Source organism: Hippocampus bargibanti, linkage group LG05 (assembly GCF_051943395.1).
Source record: "Hippocampus bargibanti isolate YZ-2025 linkage group LG05, ASM5194339v1, whole genome shotgun sequence".
NCBI classification, from domain to species: Eukaryota; Metazoa; Chordata; class Actinopteri; order Syngnathiformes; family Syngnathidae; genus Hippocampus; species Hippocampus bargibanti.
In genome coordinates this window covers 31,528,845-31,547,674 of record NC_142738.1, presented here as the reverse complement: position 1 = coordinate 31,547,674, position 18,830 = coordinate 31,528,845, and the positions used below count along the sequence as shown (strand labels likewise).

The window sequence follows — 18,830 nt, the reverse complement described above, 5'->3', positions numbered from 1 at the left end:
TAAAAAACAAATTCATCACACATGCTCCGACAAAATTAATGGTCGTGGTACCCAGCCCCCTTTCTCAAGTGTCTGGATGATTCGAAATCTTTTGGATCTCATGACACGTTTCCTTTTTGTGGCGTTTATTTTTCATTTCTCCAAGCCTTTATTAGCTAGCACAGATGCCAATATACAATCTGAGACCGCTGCTTCTTCGTCCGACGTTTTGGTCACTCTAAAGTCCTGTTTATTCTCGAGAAGATTTCACTTCTGAGGGAATCAATCTCGTATGATGCCGTGTTCAAAACGGTTGTGTGACGGATTTGTTCATTCATGTGTTTTTAAATTGGCATGTGTGTGGTATCTGAATTTTGAAGTCGATCAACAATTTTAAAATCATGCCGTGTGAACCAAACTTTTTTTTAAATTCTGGAAAATGTTACTATTTTTACCACAAAGGTTGAATTAATTGATATGAACAACTTTTTATACAAAAGTTACATTTTCTTTGACTGTTCGACCACAACTACAGTAAACCTTTTAGCTCTACAATCATGTATTTACCTGGCGTATGAAGAACCTCGTGATGTCCTCTCGGCAAGGGGAAAGAGTATGCGGATTGATCCGATGTCAATGGTAGTGGGGTTTTAGGCAGGCATCGTCTCATCAGCTGAACAGAGGACTCTACCAGCGATTCCAGACATTGATTCAACATGCATGCCTGCAAAGATACAAACACTCACATTCCAGAACTGAGAGAGGGTGAGGATGCAGAAAGTTTTTTTGTCAGGTTTGAAAGAATAGCTAAAACCTGAGGGTGGAATTATAAAGAGTGGGCTGCTCGAGTAGTGACCTTGCTGACTGGAAAGGCACTTGAGGCATATGCTGGCATGGATGAAGAGAAGGCAGAGTCCTACGAAGCCATTAAAGCAGCAGTATTAATCAAATACAACGTTACTGAAGAAACTTATCGACAGAGGTTTCGTAGTACGATTGTTCCAATGGGAGAGACTGTCACAGAAAGTTATAATCGACTGAAAGGACTGTACAGGTGTGGATGCACTCCATTCAACACCAGAATACCGCGGTGGTGTCTTGCCCTTCAGCCATACCAGTTCACCATTGAGCATTTGGATTTGGATTTGCCTTTAGTTTTCTCGCAGTGGAGAAATTTACATTTCAACATTTCATTGCCAGGGTAAGAAAAATATTATTGCTGATTATTCGTCAAGAATGTCTGAACTCTGAGGAGGTGTGAATGATGTCATGATACCAAAAGAAATGTGATTTTTTTTTCTGGATTTTGGATGGGAGAAAGGTACGCATTTTTCCCATCTAAAACAGTAGTGTCGGGTGACCACAAATTGTCTCTTAGAAGGTGATTGCAACCACCTGGGAATGGCCAGTTGCCTGCCGCTGGGACCTGATTGGCCAGAAGCTCATTGAAGCACATTTAAAACCAGACTGAGGAAGTTACTTTGAGGCGGAAGAAGAGGGAGAAAGGAAAGCCTGGAGAGCAGTGTTACCTGTGGTCTGCCGAAAAGCGACATTCATTACGACTTCAAATGAAGAAAACTCAAAATATCATTCCTGGATCTGGCTGAGTGGACTTTTATCATCTTTCCACCTGCTTGTTGTCTCGCCGCTTAACAATATGACACATTTCTTTTGAAAATCAGCATTTTCAGTATTTTGCTCTTCAAATCTACTTTTTACCTTCAATACTCCATTTTTAGTCAACTTAATACATAAAGCACCTGAAAAAAAAAACGGCATGCAGCTTCACAGGTGTTGGTCGTGTCAATCAGCGGCAGACTGTCACGTTCTGGTTGGCGACCAACGGGTAGTGCGTTCGGCCCCGCCCTCAGTTACACAGGTGTTGGTCGTCTTCATCAGTGGCAGTTAAAAGGACTCCCGGCACGACCATTCGGGGTCGGGTCATTGCACTGTATTGTCTGTGTTTGCTTCACCCTGTCAGGTTTGTTTCATCTTGGCAGACATCTTGGCAAACAATGAGTAAAAACTCATTGTTTTCTTTGATACTTTGTACCTTTCTGTTCTAATGACTTTGATGTTTTAGATTTTGTTCTTGTTGACTTTATTTTAATACAATTTGACAAATACAACATGCTGCTCCCTCCTGCCTGCTTATTTGGGATCCACAACCATCACCGCCTTGCAAACCGTGACGCAAATATAAACGAATCACACACAAACAGTTAAACGCATGAAAATCAATCAACAATGCACAGTCTCATGCTGAATTAAAAGCCACAGAATAAAAACGGTTTTCAAGACTTTTTTTTCAAAATGGACATCTAGGGGGCTTGTCTACAATTTAGCTGGAGTTCATTCCAAAGGGAAAGACCTTCAACGTGAAAAGTTTAAGTGTGACCCTCTGCTTAATTGTCTGTACCTCCAGTAGATCTACAGGGTACACACACACACGCGTGCGCACACACACACACACACACACACACACACACACACACACACACACACACACACACACACACACACACACACACACGCACACGCACACGCACACACCCTACCCGAGATATTGATTGGGAATAGTCAACGCATTCACTGCCATTCCTCAGAATCATGAAACACTGGACATAATGTTATTCTGTCCGTTTGTGCCAATGGATGGTCCTCACATGAGATTTAGCCTTGCGTGAATTTGGGACACATCATCAGTAGTGCTCCAAAGAATCATTGGGTGTTTCGGCCTTTCATCACTAGACACTCTCATCGATGGTGGCCAGCGACAGGTTGATCATGCCCAGACTTGTGTCCCATGCCCAATCAGATGTTGAGAAGCTGGTGGGGGGGTCTTAGGTTGCTGACCTATGAGCCCAACAAGGGACCTTTCTCTTCATCCAGATCCAGTGGATGCTTCTTTCTGCCGCTTCAGAGAGTGATCTAACTGTGTGCCGCAGAGCCTGTCCATGGATGCCCAGGTCTTTTAGCAGTTTGATGGTGGAGGAAGCCACAAACCCTCTACATCCAACTTCAATGGGATAGACCTTGGCTTTCCATCCTCGCTGTTGCGCATCCACTGCGAGTTCTGCGTAGCGCAGCTTCTTGCGCTCATAGGCCTCTTCAACTCAGTTTTCCCACGGGAATGTAAGTTCTGTGATGTAGGCAGCCTTGAGTGAAGGGGAGCAGAGCACCAAGTCTGGTCTGAGGGTAGTGGCTGCTATCTCCGCTGGGAAAACCAATTGCTGGCCAATGTCAACCTGCATCTTCCAATCCCGGGCCCTGGCCAGCTGTCCAACCTCTAGTTTTGCAGGAGGATGTTTGGGCTTTTTCTCTCCCTCTCGGAAAAAAAGTCAACGGTGCTGTGCTGGAAGTGGTGGCTCACATGGGAAAGTAGTTGATGGTATTCCTATTGCTCTCAAGGACAACTGCCAAACACCTCAGGACTTGGTTGCCTCGAGGCGTAGCGACCTTGTGTGAGGCTGGTCTTACCACCGGTCAGGATGTGTTTGAGAGTTCCTAAAGTTGGACACAGGTAACAGGTTGGATCTTCGCCATACCATTGGTGGAGATTTTTTTGGAGATGGGAGCACATCATTGATAGCTCTGATGATGAAGCTGATGTTGCTTGCCTCCATTTCCCAGAGATCCTTCCAGCTGAGCCTTCTCTTCTCCAGGCTTTCCCACCTCATCCATTGTCCCTGCTTGGCAAGAGATATAGCCTGTGCAGTTCTTTCAGCTTCCTCTTGGCGGCGCAGCTCTTCCATCACCATTTTCCTTCTTTCCGATGTAGAGGCCTTACGCCAAAATGGTTTGTTTGTAAGGCCAAAGCCCCCTCTTCCTAGCTGGACGTGTCCCACGATGTCGCTGTGCCTTAGGGCTGCTGTGGCCTGCTGCACCGCGATGGTTGGCGGCCATTTCCGTCCAGTTGATAGGGGGGGGGGGGGTGCAGCTTGACTGATCTTCCGGTCCCTGGAGACTGTAAGGGTCATCTGAAGTCTCACTGAATTTATTCTCACTGAATTTATTCGGGAATTGAAAAGCATGACGTTTAGCACCATTCCCGAATTTGTTCATGTTTGTTTGTTTTTTCTTTCGAGGAGTGGCAATAAAGCGCTGGTCAGAGCTCAGGTAATGTTCATCCTTTCCATAAGGGGTCCACATTTGCTTTTTGTAGATGTTAGCGCTTCAGCTGTTGTTAAAGCCCTATATCAATCAATGTGTACATATTGTATTGTGTTTTGTTTTTTTCCCCTATCTGTCTGACCTGCTTCAAATCTCCGTTCCCTCTCAGTCCCTCAGATCCTCATCCTCCCTTCACCTCTACGATGGGATGCAGAGATTTCAGCCGCTCTGCTCCAAAACTCTGGAATTCACTTCCACCCAACATCCGTAATATTAACTCCCTACTTTCAAATCCCACCTCAAAACCCATCTGTTTAAAATTGCATTTGTGGTCTAGTTCAATCAGCTATTTTATTATTTATCATTTTGCTTATGGTTTTATTGTTGTGTGCTTTGTTTTTATTGTAAAGTGTCCTTTGGTGTTGTGAAAGGCGCTTGAAATTAAATGTATTATTATTATTATTATTATTATTATTATTATTATTATTATTATTATTATTATTATTATTATTGGACAGCTGCCCCAATTTCTTGAGCCTCTTTGAGCCTCCGTTTAGTTTTTGGCACATCTAAAAATGTCTTGTCAGCAGACCTGAGACATCGGGAAGGTGTGCAGGACTGGATGAGCTCGAAGAGGGAAGAAGGAGCGAGGCCGTTTAAAGATTTGAAGTTAAATATTAAGATCTTGAAAAGAACTCGAAAATGTATGGGGAGCCAGTGAAGGGATGCCAGAGTAGGAATGATGTGGTCCCTCTTACGAGTACCAGTCAAAAGGCGAGCAGCAGCATTCTGGACCAGCTGGAGACACTTCATGGATGCTTGGCTGACTCCAAAGTAAAGCTCATTACAGTAATCGAGCCAAGATGTGGCAAAGTCATGAATTACTGCTTCACTGTGCTCATGAGAAAGGAAAGGTTTTATTTTAGCCACTTGCCAAGGATGAAAGAAGCTAGATTTAACAAAAGCACCAATTTGTTGGTCTGGTTTAAAGTCACTGTCCAGTTTAAAACCCAAGTTTGAGACTGTTGACTTCAGATAACAAGCCACGGGGATCAAGTCTACAGGATGAAATGTAGATGGGCCACTGGGACTAAACAGTATCACCTCTGTCTTCTTTTCATGAAAGTTCAAGAGGTTTTGTGCCAGGTATGATCAGCAATGGCGGACAAACCCACAGCCACCCCGAGGCAACCCTCACTGTGATGTTTTGTCACCCTGGTGACGCCACTGAAATATTTCTGACTCGGCCCCTGGATAAATCACTTTAAAGTCAAACCACATGCATTTACAGTACCAAACAATGGAGTAGGTCTGGTGTATTGGGGTTTAAGTTTATCCATTTCCAGTTCACCCAGAAGTCAGTGTATCCCATATCATTGTATGATCTTATCTATTGGTCATCTGTTGTATGGCCATTCATGGTTTGAAAAAGAGTAGCTTCGGGTAATGAGCTAAACAGGACATGTTGATGGTAGTATCGGTAGTTGTTGTGGGAGCAGCAGCAGTACCTGAGTAGTATGATAAAGAAGATGGATGCCTCCATGGGAAACAAACGTGTCTCTGCCCATAGCACAGCGGGTAATTTTATTAAAGCAACGCAGCAGAGCCTGCAGGACGTCAATGGCAGAATGGGTGACGTCCTTCCTGTACCATTCATCATAGAGCCGAAGGAGTCCAGACATATAACCTTTGGAGACTGCTGAGCAGATATTATGCTCTGTTGAAAACAGAAAGACAAACACAGAAATTATCAGCATGATGTCCAACAATAGACCAACAATTCATTCTTTATTTTCATCACCTCCAGCTGTGTCTCTGGTTGTCCCTGCAATGCCACTGTCTCAAAAGTATCGATGGTGGATGGCATTCACGCTGTTTGACAAACCAGCCCTTTCACTTCAGGAGGAACTTTTCTATTGAATAATTTTTACATGGCACCGATTTTCAACATTATTGGGTTGGTTTGGTCACCTCCTCACCCCTTTACCATTGCTCGGTGTCGACAAAGCCAAGAGCTCTCCATCCTTGTTACTTTTTCTCCATGCAGTCTCATTCTTCCCTTCTATTCCTAAAAACATTCTGTTTTCGTCAAATTAATGTTTATTCATCTCCTGTCGTGGACATACAATGCCAATTCATCTGCTCTTTGTCTTCACTACTCAACGCAATGTCATCTACAAATGGCAGGGTCCATTGAGATATAAGTTTTTGCTCAGAAATAAATCACAATGACAATGCCCTTTTGTGTAGCGGCTTCTCAAGTTCAGTCAGCAAAGCCATTTGGCTTTACTACATATAATCCCCCTAAAGTGCAGTCGATTCGCTGGAATAAGTTTCACCACTGATCTTCAAACGAGGCAAATTCAGGTGATGGAGCACCAAACAGACAAAAGTAGTTAGCCCCCATCTGGATCGTAAGGTTCAATTGGTCTGTGATTGAGATGCCTTCCCCTGGTGTGACCAACTCAACAATGACCCTTCACTTCCTCATGTGACAAAAAGATTGTTTGTGGTAGGACAAATTGTAATGTACATGCATTCTGCATTTACGCAGGTGCAAATATATGCTATTTTTCTGTCTGCGCCTGTGTAAGGTCTCAGTCGTACAGGAGTGGTCCATCGATGAAAAGGTTTCTTCAGCCGTCATCTGTACTTCTTTGAAGGTGTCGGACGTTTCGTTCTTATCCAAGAATCTTTGTCAGCAAACTACAGTCTTACTGGTAGTTTCGGCCCTATGTATATCCCGACTGTTTAGACGTGGCGGTGACGGACTTTGCTATGATTGGTCCCTGCTCTCAGGTTGGGGGGAGCAGAGGACTAATCCCTGCGGCTCTACTGCTTACTTCTATTGTCCTGACTGACGACTGGACTGATTGCCCAGACGGGCTGAGACAGCAAAATCCTTCCCTTAACCACCATGGTGGGGTGAGGTTCAATTAGGATCATTTGTACAATAGACTGCTGAGGCAAAATAGGCTTAGTTATGCTGATGAGGTGATACCAGGGCAAATTGGAACCGAACCGAACGAAGATTTTGAAATCGGATGAAGATTTCGAAATCGGAATAAGTTATTCCGATTCCGATTTCCGTGGGGAAAACATTTTTGGACACCCGGACGGAGACGTTTTGTAAGTTGTACGCCCTACGTAAAGGTTGCACGCCCCGGGCGTCCGGGCAGACATTATTTCAGACACTGCCTTTAGTCACATCTGTGACTTTCTATTGTCTTTCTTGTTTTGGGGTTTTAGGATGCTGCTGGTAGTTGATTTCACAGACACATGGACAGCTAACTCATATTTCACAGTCAAATATTTCTAATTCTATAGTTTTGCACAATATTTTCCTCTCTCCTTCACTAAGTTTACCACTTACAATGAGGTTAAAATCTTAGCGAAAGAACATAGATGGTTTGAAAGGGGGGTAAAAGAAGCGATTCTCATAAAACAACTAAATCCTGCATTAAACCGGTCTGGTGGGGTGAGGTTCAATTTGGATCGTTCATACAATAGCCTGCTTAAGCAAAACAGGTTCGGCAACATTCGTAATGCTGATGAGGTGATACCGGTGGGAGTGGGGCAAATAGGCCAGTCATTAGTCAGGAATGTAGGAACAATCAGTGGGGCCACAGGGTGTGGTCCTCTGCTCCCCCCAACCTGAGAGTAGGGACCTATCATAGCTGTGTCCGGCGCTGCCATGCCCGGACATTAGGGATATATAAATAGGGCTGATACGACCAGTCAGACTTTAGTTCGCTGACGAAGCCTCTTGGATAGGAGGCGAAACGTCCGAAACCTTCAAATTTGTACAGATGACGGCTGAAGAAACCTTCTCATCGATAAGTTTACCACTTCCACTTGTTTTCTTTGGTGCCGTGCTGAGTGGCTGATACACACTGCAAAAACAGCAGTTCACTAATAGGTAGTTCTGACCAACCCTGTCAGATTTTCTCTTCAAATTATCTTTATTGAACAATACAAAAAAGTCTGCTTACAATATAACACGACCCTTGGAGAACAGTTCCATTCGCATTTATCTCGACCAGACAGGTGTGCTTGTTGTTGTTGTTCTTGTTTTTTTTTTTTTTAGCTCAATTGAATGATACGAACACGTCTGCTCACAATAGAACGCTGCATGAGGATAACTTCCAATTTTTGGGGATCTCAGCCAATGCCCAACAAGTGCTGCAAATTAGTCAACAGAATACTGCGTTTCAGTGTATCTGTCACGATCTGGTTGGCTGTCGGCCCAGCCTGAACCTGCCCAGGTGTTGGTCGTTCCAATCAGTGGCAATTAAAAGGAGTCCCGGTACGACCATTCGTTGTCGGGTCATTGTATGTGTTTACTTCACATTGTCAGGTTTGTTTCATCTTGGCAGATTTTTAATCATGGTTTTCTTTGATACTTTGGAGTGATGGGTAGATGAGGCATCCTATATCGTTTTGACACAGTGACACACTGTGTTGACACTGTGTTGCTCAATACTGGTGCTGAATACTGACACCTGGTGGACTTGCAGAAAATATTTGACAGGGTCATCTGATACTGATCTGTCAAACCAATTTTATCCAATTCCATTGATTAGGTATTTGCATTCACATTATTTTTACATATACGTAATTTCATGAAAAAATCTTTGATATTCGAGAGACAGTTGATAAATGAAGTGAACACCTGTCTGAATTGTGTCAGTAAAAGTGTTGTGAATGACAATGGACTCATTGTAATTAAAGATTTTAATTAAAAAAATAGTTTCTCCAGCGGTTTGTTATTCAGTCTATTTCTTCTTTTTTGAGGCAATTTCCCCCGCCTTGGAGAAGATCCTCTCACAAGGCACTGAAGAGGCCGGTGTGCACCTGTGTGGCCAATATCAAGAGGTGAGGGAATCTTGCCTCCATGGACTTCCAGTACAAGAGTGCTGCACCTCTGAGTGCGTATCAGCAGTGGTTCCGGTAGTTGTCACACGACTTTCGTGAAGCGGCACGCGCACCGACACGGGGTTTGCCATGGAAGCTCGGCGCACGCATCCACGCCTCAGTGTCGCTGGACCCATCACTACTACTTTGCACTTCTGATGACTTTGATTTTTTGTTTTACATTTGGTTCCTGCGGACTTTATTTTCATACAATTTGTCAATTACACCCTGCTACTCTATCCTGCCTGCTTTTTTTGGGATCCACCACCATCACCACCATGCAAACCTGACAGTATCAAATGCTGCAGTCAAATCCAATAAAACCAGACAACACAACCTAGAGCTGCGAATGCTAAAGACTTTAGTGATGACTTCAGGAAACATTCTTGCCCACAACTTCACTTCCGGTTCCGGGTCGAGCGTACGCTGGCGCGCTTTGGCTGCCGCTGCTTTCCCGCGAAATGTTTTTAACTTCTTTTAGCCTTTTTTAACCTATGTTTAGCTTTTTTATGGTTCACGCACCTCTGGCAATACCAGACAGTCACCAAACGAATGTTGGCTATCGATTCATCTCATGATTCCGGTCTCTTACCCGGATCACAGACGAAGCCGCGTTATCATCTCCACCCACCCGTTTCCGCTGTCGAGGGCTAACCTGGCCGCTGCCTCTCTCGCGGTGTTGCTGGTGAATATCATGTCGCTTCTCCATAGACCTGTTGGACGGCGACAGTACTCGGCGGAGGAGCTGCTGAAGTTCCGCTGCCGATTGACGAGCGTGCCACTGGCGATTCTCCGGTTCCCGGAAATCGCTCGTCGCCCTTCCCGGAGGTAAATCCACCGCGGATCACGTCGAGGCTTTCACCTCGATGGCTCCAAGGATATCACCTCCCTCTGGTCATCCGTCAGCCAGCCGCACAGAAGGAGCAGCCGCTCTGTCGATCACCGTATGTTAGCCGGCCTGGCTAGGTCGGCTAATGCGCCTCGTAGTGGGGACGCCACCAGCGTCAACTTCGGCCTCCTCAACGTCCGTTTGCTTACGGGCAAGGGGTGTCTTATCCAGGACATTCTAATTGACGGAAAGCTTGACTTTTTTTGGATAAATGAGACCTGGCAAATGGCGGGAGACTTCTCCGCGCTCAACGATGAGACTCCGCCAGGCTTTGTTTACATTTCTAAGCCCCGCCTCTCAGGCCGCGGAGGTGGTCTCGCGATAATTTACCGCAAGAACTGGAAAATCCATCAAGTTTCACTCCAGGAAACCGTATCATTCGAATGCCTTGCATGTAAAATTTCTGGACTACAACTCATCTCCTGATGAACTTGTTTCCCGGTACAACGCGGACCTCACAAACACCCTCAACGTGCTTGCTCCTGTAAAGTCCTGGTCTGTCCAATTTACCCGGTCTGCCCCCTGGTTCACCGCCTATCTCCGCTCCATCAAGACAAAAACTCGCCAACTTGAAAGACTTTACAGGAAGACTGGGCTCACTACTCACAAGGACATGTACACAACTCAGCTCACCCATTACAAGGACTCAATCTCACGCGCAAAATCGCAATATTACTCTGGACTCATTGACTCTAATCCTGGAAACTCACTGGTCCTCTTTTCCCTCTATCACAAAATCATACAACCTCCTACCTCCTACCTCTCTCCCCTCACACTTATATTTTTTAGTGAAAAGATCAAGAAAAACCATCAGCACCTCGGGTCCTCTGCCCCCCCCCCTCCCAGCCTTTCTACTCCTTCCCAACTACTTTCCGCTTTTGAACTCCCCCATCCCTATATAATCTCAGACATTATCACCAAATCCAAGAACTCCTCCTGTCAACTGGACCCCCTCCCTACTATCCTTATCAAGTCCTGCCTACCCTCTCTTCTCCCATTTATTTCTACCATTATTCACTCCTCACTATCAACTGGAATTGTTCCTATCCCACTCAAAACCGCAGCTGTCACTCCAATCCTGAAAAAACCTGGCTCAGATCCAAACGATTTCAATAACTTTCAATAACGTCCAATTTCCCACCTTCCATTCATCCGCAAAATCCTTGAAAAGACAGTTGTGTCCCAGCTTCACCCTCACCTCACTCACAATAACCTCTACGAACAATTTCAGTCTGGTTTCCGCCCCCGCCACATTACTGGCTCTCATAAAAATCACAAATGATCTTTTTATAGCAGCCGATGCCGGTTCACTCTCCATTCTCATCCTTCTCGACCTGACCTCAGCTTTTGACACCATTTCCCACCCTATCTTGCTCGACAGACTTTCCACCCTAGGCATCACCCACACCCGACTTCGCTGGTTTCATTCCTATCTCTCTGATCGCTCACAATTTATCCAAATCAACTCATTCACCTCACGATCCTCTCCTGTGTCCTCTGGTGTGCCTCAAGGGTCTGTCCTGGGGCCACTTCTCTTTATTACCTACCTTCTTCCTCTTGGCAATATTTTCCGCAATTTTGGCATTCACTTTCACTGCTTCGCGGATGACACCCAACTCTACCTCTCCTGCAAACCCGACGCCACTCTTCCACCTTCATCCCTCTCACTTTGCCTCTCAGAATTAAATCCTGGCTTTCCCATAACTTTCTCAAGCTTAACAGTGAAAAAACTGAACTTCTCCTTGTCGGTACCAAATCCACCCTCCACAAAACCAACAGTTTCTCTCTCACCATTGACAGTTCAACCGTGTCCCCCTCCCCTCAGGTCAAGAGCCTGGGTGTCATCCTCGATAGCTCACTATCTTTTCACTCCCATATAAATAACATAACTCTGTCTGCACATTTCCACCTCCGTAATATCAATCTTCTCCGTCCCTCACTCACCCCCCACACCACTGCTATCCTTATCCACAGTCTCGGCACCTCCCGCATCGATTATTGTAACTCACTTCTCTTCGGTGTCTATCAGAAATTTCTCCATAAACTCCAACTCGTCCAAAATTCTTCAGCCCGGATCATCACTGTTAAACATCGATCAAATTCAAAATACTTCTGTTTACATTCAAAGCCATAACCTTGCCCCTCCCTATCTTTCTGACCTGCTTCAAATCTCTGTTCCCTCTCGGTCCCTCAGATCCTCATCCTCCCTTCACCTCTATGTGCCCTCTGCCCGTCTCACCACGATGGGATGAAGAGCTTTCAGCCGCTCTGCTCCCAAACTCTGGAATTCACTTCCACCCAACATCCGTAATATTGACTCCCTCAAGTCCCACCTCAAAACCCATTTGTTTAAAATTGCTTTTAATGTCTAATTCAATCTGCTATTTTATTATGTATCATTTTATTTATTGTTTTATTGTTATGTGCTTTGTTTTATTGTTTTTATTGTAAAGTGTCATTAAAATACTTCTCACCACCTCTTCCAGCTACTTCCCCACTGTTAGGTGCTATTGTGCCCAATGTGGGAACTGAGACCATATACAGTAAAGTCTCGTTATATCGATATCGGATATATCGATAGTCCCGGTTATATCGATACTATTTCTATGCACGCACGGAGAAAATTACATGCAAACAGGGTCGGATATATCGATAGTCCCGGTTATATCGATATTTTTTCGGACTCCCTTGAATATCGATATAACGAGACTTTACTGTATATTTGAAGAAAGATGTGTGATGTGCTCCTCCCTCCTCTAGAGGTCAGTGATGTGGGGTGAGGGTAGTTCAATCATTTCCGTTCTCCCCTCCTCCCCATTGGAGGCCACATGGAGCCTGCTAATTGCTGATGAGACACACCTGGATCCTGGGCACCCTACATCAGGTGCTGCTCCAGGCTCACTCACTCCCTCATCTGCCTGCCAAGACCAGACCTTTGGCTGAGTGGTTCTTTGAATTGACTACCGAAAATAAATTATTTCTTTTTCTAGGACCAACTTGAGTCTGGTCTCCCTTTCATGTTATTGGCTTTGCCGGGGCATAACAAGATTAAATAAACCAGGTTTTTGCAATACCCTGGGTGATAATTTACATAACCAGGAAAAATCCCACAATTGGTTGAAGGACAGTGTGAAAATCTATACATTCATTCTATTTATTTCCATGCTCACCTACAGACAGAAGTTCATCGAGGATATTCAGAACATTCAAAGTGCTCTCTGCATCCCCAGCATTCTGGAGAGATAAAGAAAAGCACCACTGTAATGACAAAACATCCTGAACCTCTACAGTGTCATGCCGACTTGCGAACCAGTTGACCACTGGCCCACCATGTTTGAGATAATAATAAACAAACACAAAATCAAACAAAATTAACTCAGGTAAAGATAAATGCAGTTTGTGAATACACCAGGAAGGAAAATGATTGTTTCAGGTACCTAATAACTGATTGAGCCATCTTATGCTTATTTACGAAAGAGCGCAAATCCGACATTGTACCAGCAAAGGTGGCGGGCAATAAAGACCCAAGAAAGCACAAAGTAAGAATTAAACAATTGAAAATGACAAAGTAAATAATCAAAAGAAAACAATAGATAATTAAATGGCGAGAAAGTTCAATCACATGTAAGTGAACTGAGAATTACAAAACAATGTGAAACTGCTTCCAAAACGATACCAACACTGATAAAAGTGTAGGAGCATGAACAAAGGGTCTCAAGATCAAACAATAGAAGCATGAAGGCCGACCCAGATTGAAAAATAGGGCAGAGTACTGCAGGTTTCTGATTCCTTTTTTTGTCGAGTGATTTTAACGAATAACCTGTGGTGGTTTTCGATCAATTTCACCGAGGGACGCCTGGCTGGGGCCAAGGATTTTGGTAAACGGGCACACTCAACGCAGGGCAAAAAAAGAGAGACCCTGGAATGCTTCTCACTCTTGACAGACGCCCCCGTCTGAAGCTTGGCCTACAAGGTTCTTTTTGTACTCCAGAGTCTAGACCATAACTTTCCAGTCTCATAACGACCTGTTGCATCAAGCTTATCTGGGGATTCAAAATGAAGAAAACCCTAAGAATGTGGTGACATGCAAATGTGTAGCTCACACGGAAGATGCAGATAAGATTTGCTTGGGCAACACTGGAGGGGTTGCAGCAGCGGAAGAAGCCGGGCTCACTGTGCTAAATTTTCAAGCCAAATGCCACATGTATTTGTGCTTGCGCAGTTGTTGAGAGACATGCAAATATTTGACTCAAAATTCAAGAACAGTGATTGACAAATGGTGCTGTGCAAATTGATAATCTGCACAGTGTCATGATGATTCGTGTTTTCCACAAAAACATGTTCCGAGGTGGCAAATTGAGACTTCTCATGTCTTAACTCGGGGGAGTGATGATGAATACAGCTCCAACCTTTACTTAAAAATTTTGGAAGGGGCAGATCACACTGCAGCAAATGTCTGCTTTCTCAGGCCATACAGTGCTTGTTGTTACAGTCTAACAGATTTTGGATCTCATATGCCTTCTGCAACCACCGGGTGTCCTCCATGACACGGAGCGCTCTCTGGGTCACTGTCCTTGCTGCAATAAAGATGGCTTTCTGAGTGAAAGATGTGCGGCAAGACAAGAGCGCTTATGGGCCTATTGCTATGCTTTTAGAAAAGGCCGTATTTCAGTTGAGTTGCAATTGAACCAATCCTGGTGGTGTCCCCTTGATTGGCACACGGCTTCCAATGCTGTGCTGTGAATAGCCTGGCGCAGCGCTTGCCAGTCAACCGGATCCTCTGGGATCTTGTTGAGGTTTTCAGCAAGGCGACGTTGAAGTTTGGCTTTGATGGTGGGGCTGTTCTATGCTGCGCAATTGAGCCTTTTGTTGGGAGATGTCCTATGGCGATGGCGTTGTAGGCTCATGAAAATTATGAATCTAACCATAAGTAGGACAGTCCAACACTCAGCGTGACACGGGTGATGAGTCCTCATCCCGTCCTCAACATCCTGTATGTCCTTTTGACGGACAATCACATAGTCCAGGAGTTGCCAGTGTTTGGAGTTGGGGTGTTGCCAGATGCTCCTAAACCTATTCTTCATCTGGAAAATTGTTAGTAATTACCAGTTTACGTTCTGCACAGAGGGAGATCAAGTACTTTACAAACATGGCCGAAACGGACTGACAAAGGAAATTAACATTGCAAAAATAAGTTATGCTGAGAGGCTGAACAAACAGTTCTCTGCTAACGACTCTGCATCGATGTGGAATGGCCTGGAACGAATAACAAATTACCGTTTACCATCATCATCCAGGTCTGGCTGATGAGCTAAACACATTTTTTGCCAATTTGAAAAAAAAAGACACCCCATTTCCCAAGTCTGCCCACCATTACCAGAAACTACTGTATCTCCGCCCTATGCCCTACAGATCCATGAACTGGACGTGAGATGTCTCTTCAAGCAGCAGAACATCAAGAAATCTGCGGGACCTGACAGAGAGCCCAACTCCTGCCTGAAAGTCTGCGTTGACAAGCTCGCTCCGGTCTTCACACGAATCTTCAACAGATCCCTGGAGCAGTGTGAAGTCCCATTCTGCTTCAAGCAGTCTACCATCATCCCAGTTTCAAAGAAACCAGCACCATAGGGATTGAATGACTATAGACCTGTTGCTCTGACGTCTGTGGTCATAAAGTCCTTGGAACATCTGGTGCTGAACCACCGAAAGAACATCACCGGACCTCTCCCGGACCCTCTTCAGTTTGCCTACCGGGCAAACCGGTCTGTGGAGGATGCAGTCCATATTGGGCTGCCCCACATCCTCGAGCACCTCAAAAACACAGGAACCTCCGCAAGGATCCTGTTTGTGGACTTCAGCTCTGCGTTCAACGCCATGATCCCGGAACTCCTCATCCCCAAACTTCTCCAGCTAGGTGTTTCCCCTACGATGTGACAGTGGATCCTCAGCTTCCTGACTGGATGGACACTTCAGGTCAGACCGGAAAAAATATAATCCTCAACACGCACCATGAGCACTGGAGCCCCACATGGATGCATCCTCTCTCCATTGCTTTTCTCTCTCTCCACAAATGACTGCACCTCAACACACCCAGCTGTCAAATTCATAAAGTTTGAAGTCGACACAACGGTCATCGGTCTCATAAAAGAAGGCGAGGAGTCTGCGTACTGACAACAAGTGGAGCAGCTGGAGCTCTGGTGCTGTCGTCACAACCTAGAGCTGAACACACTAAAGAGGGTAGAGATGATCATGGACTTCAGGAAACATCCATCACCACAGCTGCCCCTCACACGATCCAACTGCCTCATGTCAACCATCGAGATCTTCAAGTTCTTCAAGACTGAAGTGAAAGGTAAACACCAACTCCTTCCTGAGAAAGGCCCAACAGAGTATGTACATCATGAGGCTGCTAAAGAAGCATGGCCTGCCACAGGAGGTGCTATGACATTTCTACATGGCTGTCATTGAATCCATCCTGAGTTCTTCCATCACCGTTTGGTTCGGGGCCACCACAAAAATGGACAAACTCCGACTTCAACGGACAGTTAGGACGGCGGAAAAAATTATTGGCACCACCCTACCCACTCTCGAGGACTTGCATGTTGCAAGAATCCAAACAAGAGCGCGGAAAATCCTACAGGACTCTCCGCCCACTGCCCACCACCTTTTACAGCAACTCCCCTAAGGCAGGCACTACCGATCCATGAGCACCAAATCCAGCAGACATTTAAACAGTTTCTTCCCCAAGCCATCAACTCTCTAAACATGACCCAAATAGAACTGGATAGGGCCTCAATTTTTCTCAGTATGATACTAGTGCAGCATGTTCTACCGGAGACAAATTCCTTGTGTCTTCTACATACTTGGCAATGAAGATTATTCAGATTCTATATTAAAATCGTCACAGGCCTCACTCCCACCATACTCACTCTTACCTGGTGAGTTTCCAGTGATATTGCCTGTTGCAGTATCACAACTTCCATGTAACACAACATATGCTGGCAGACACACTGGAAACGTCATTAATAGATGGTTCCCCTGCTTGTATGTTCTCTTCAAATTGTAGAGACGTACTCTTCAAATTGTACAGATGGCTTGTTATTTGTGGAAGCTGATAGATGGGACATTTTAACCTTGCAGTCTACAGTCTGACTTTGAACTATCAATAAAGTTGAAACAAATCCAAATCTCATTGTGTTTTCTATTTTCTCACCTTTCACTTTTTATTATTTTCACTTTTGTTTTTTTTTTTTGTTTGAAGCTCTGTCGTCTGCCTTTCCTGTGTCGTGTGCGGACAGTTCACCATTCAACCATTTGATGTCTTTCAAGCCCTTTGATGTCTTTGAAGTGCGTCTCAGCCTGACGCAGCCCATGCATGAAAATGTCTATATAATTGAAAATGTGTATATAATTAGCCATCACGGGACGGAGATGGCAGAATCACACAGACTCCCACGGACACACACAGACTCGCAGAGACCCGCACAGCGTCGGACGGAGTTCACAGCACGACTTGCTCGACTCTACGCAACTATCAAGCTCTGGCATGCATTACCGTGAAAGCCTGGGAGATCTGACAATACCAACTTGTGTCATGATCTGGTTGACGACCAACGGGTGCCGCTGTCGGCCTCGCCTGCACCTGCACAGGTACTGGTCGTCCCGATCAGTGGCGGACTGCCACGTTCGGATTGGCGAACAACGGGTAGCGACATCAGTCCTGCCTGCTTTTTGGGATCCGCAACCGCCATCACCACCTCGCAAAGCGTGACAGAATGAACCGAACAACCATCGGATCCCGCAGGTACAACGGGCCCATCTCATTTCCACCCTGTGCCTGGCAATGCTACGCCCACGTTAGCCCACGCCTCGTCGAGTTTGAATTGTGTCACTCGACGAGCCGTAACATCCACGTCAACGTCCGGCCGAGACCTCCTACCAGGTGGCTGTCCAGGGTGACACTGGGTGTCTGGAAGTGCACGCCCATGTTCAGCCATGGTGTCGTCATGCATGACGCATTGAGTCGCATCCACGACGAGCCGTGCAACGTCCGCGTCAACGTCAGTCCGAGACCCCACTCACCGCTGGATCCCGGAGCGGCTCAAGACTGGTCAGGTTTCCCCGGTGCTGGGCAGTTCACGCCCACATCGGCGTCCGGCCGAGATCTGGTCCCATACGGCCGTCCGGGGTGCCACTCTGCGCCTGGCAGTTCGACGTCCGCGTTGAGCCATGCGTTGTCGCGTGAACGTACGAGAGGGATCGCACTCACGCCCACGACGATCCGTGCCGCGTCTTCGTCCACCCCAGGCCGAGTCCCGTTCCCATCAGGCCGCCGCCCGTCGTATGCTGGAGTCAGCGGTTGCCGTCTCCACCATTGTTCCCTGGCGAGTGGACCTTTTGGGAGACTGTTGGGACTTCTGCAAGCAGCCCCTTGAAGGGGGGGTACTGTCATGATCTGATTGGCGACCAACGGGTGGCGCTGTCGGCCCCGCCTGCACCTGCACAGGTGCTGGTCGTCCCAATCAGTGGCGGACTGCCACGTTCGGAATGGCGACCAACGGGTAGCGACGTCAGCCCTGCCTGCAGCCTCGCAGGTGCAGGTCGTTTTAATCAGTGACACTTAAAAGGACTCCCGGCACGACCATCTTGTGTCGGTTCATTGTTTGTTGCATGCTTTGTCTGCAATCGCATGCATTGTATGCTGTGCATGCGTTTGTTTAACCTTGCCGGATTTTTACACTTGGTTTTTCTTTTGATACTTTATATTTTTTTCTGTTCAGATGATTTTGATGTTTTACATTTTGTTCCTGCTGACCTTTATTTTAATACAATTTGTCAAACAACCTCCTGCTCCCTCCTGCCTGCTTTTTGGGATCCGCACCCGCAATCACCACCATGCAAAACGTGACAACTTGAGAGTACTTGAGCGAAACAT

At 45.8% G+C, this 18,830-nt stretch overlaps 1 protein-coding gene across 1 annotated transcript in view; it reads right to left on the bottom strand.

The window, feature by feature from the left end:
• The window catches only part of LOC148898527 (cytosolic carboxypeptidase 4-like), an 81,901-nt gene that overhangs the window by 49,191 nt on the left and 13,880 nt on the right, over window positions 1–18,830 (bottom strand). The window contains 3 exon segments of the mRNA XM_088995736.1: window positions 547–703; window positions 5,601–5,809; window positions 13,066–13,129. Of these exon segments, the coding sequence (XP_088851862.1) occupies window positions 547–703; window positions 5,601–5,809; window positions 13,066–13,129 (430 nt within the window).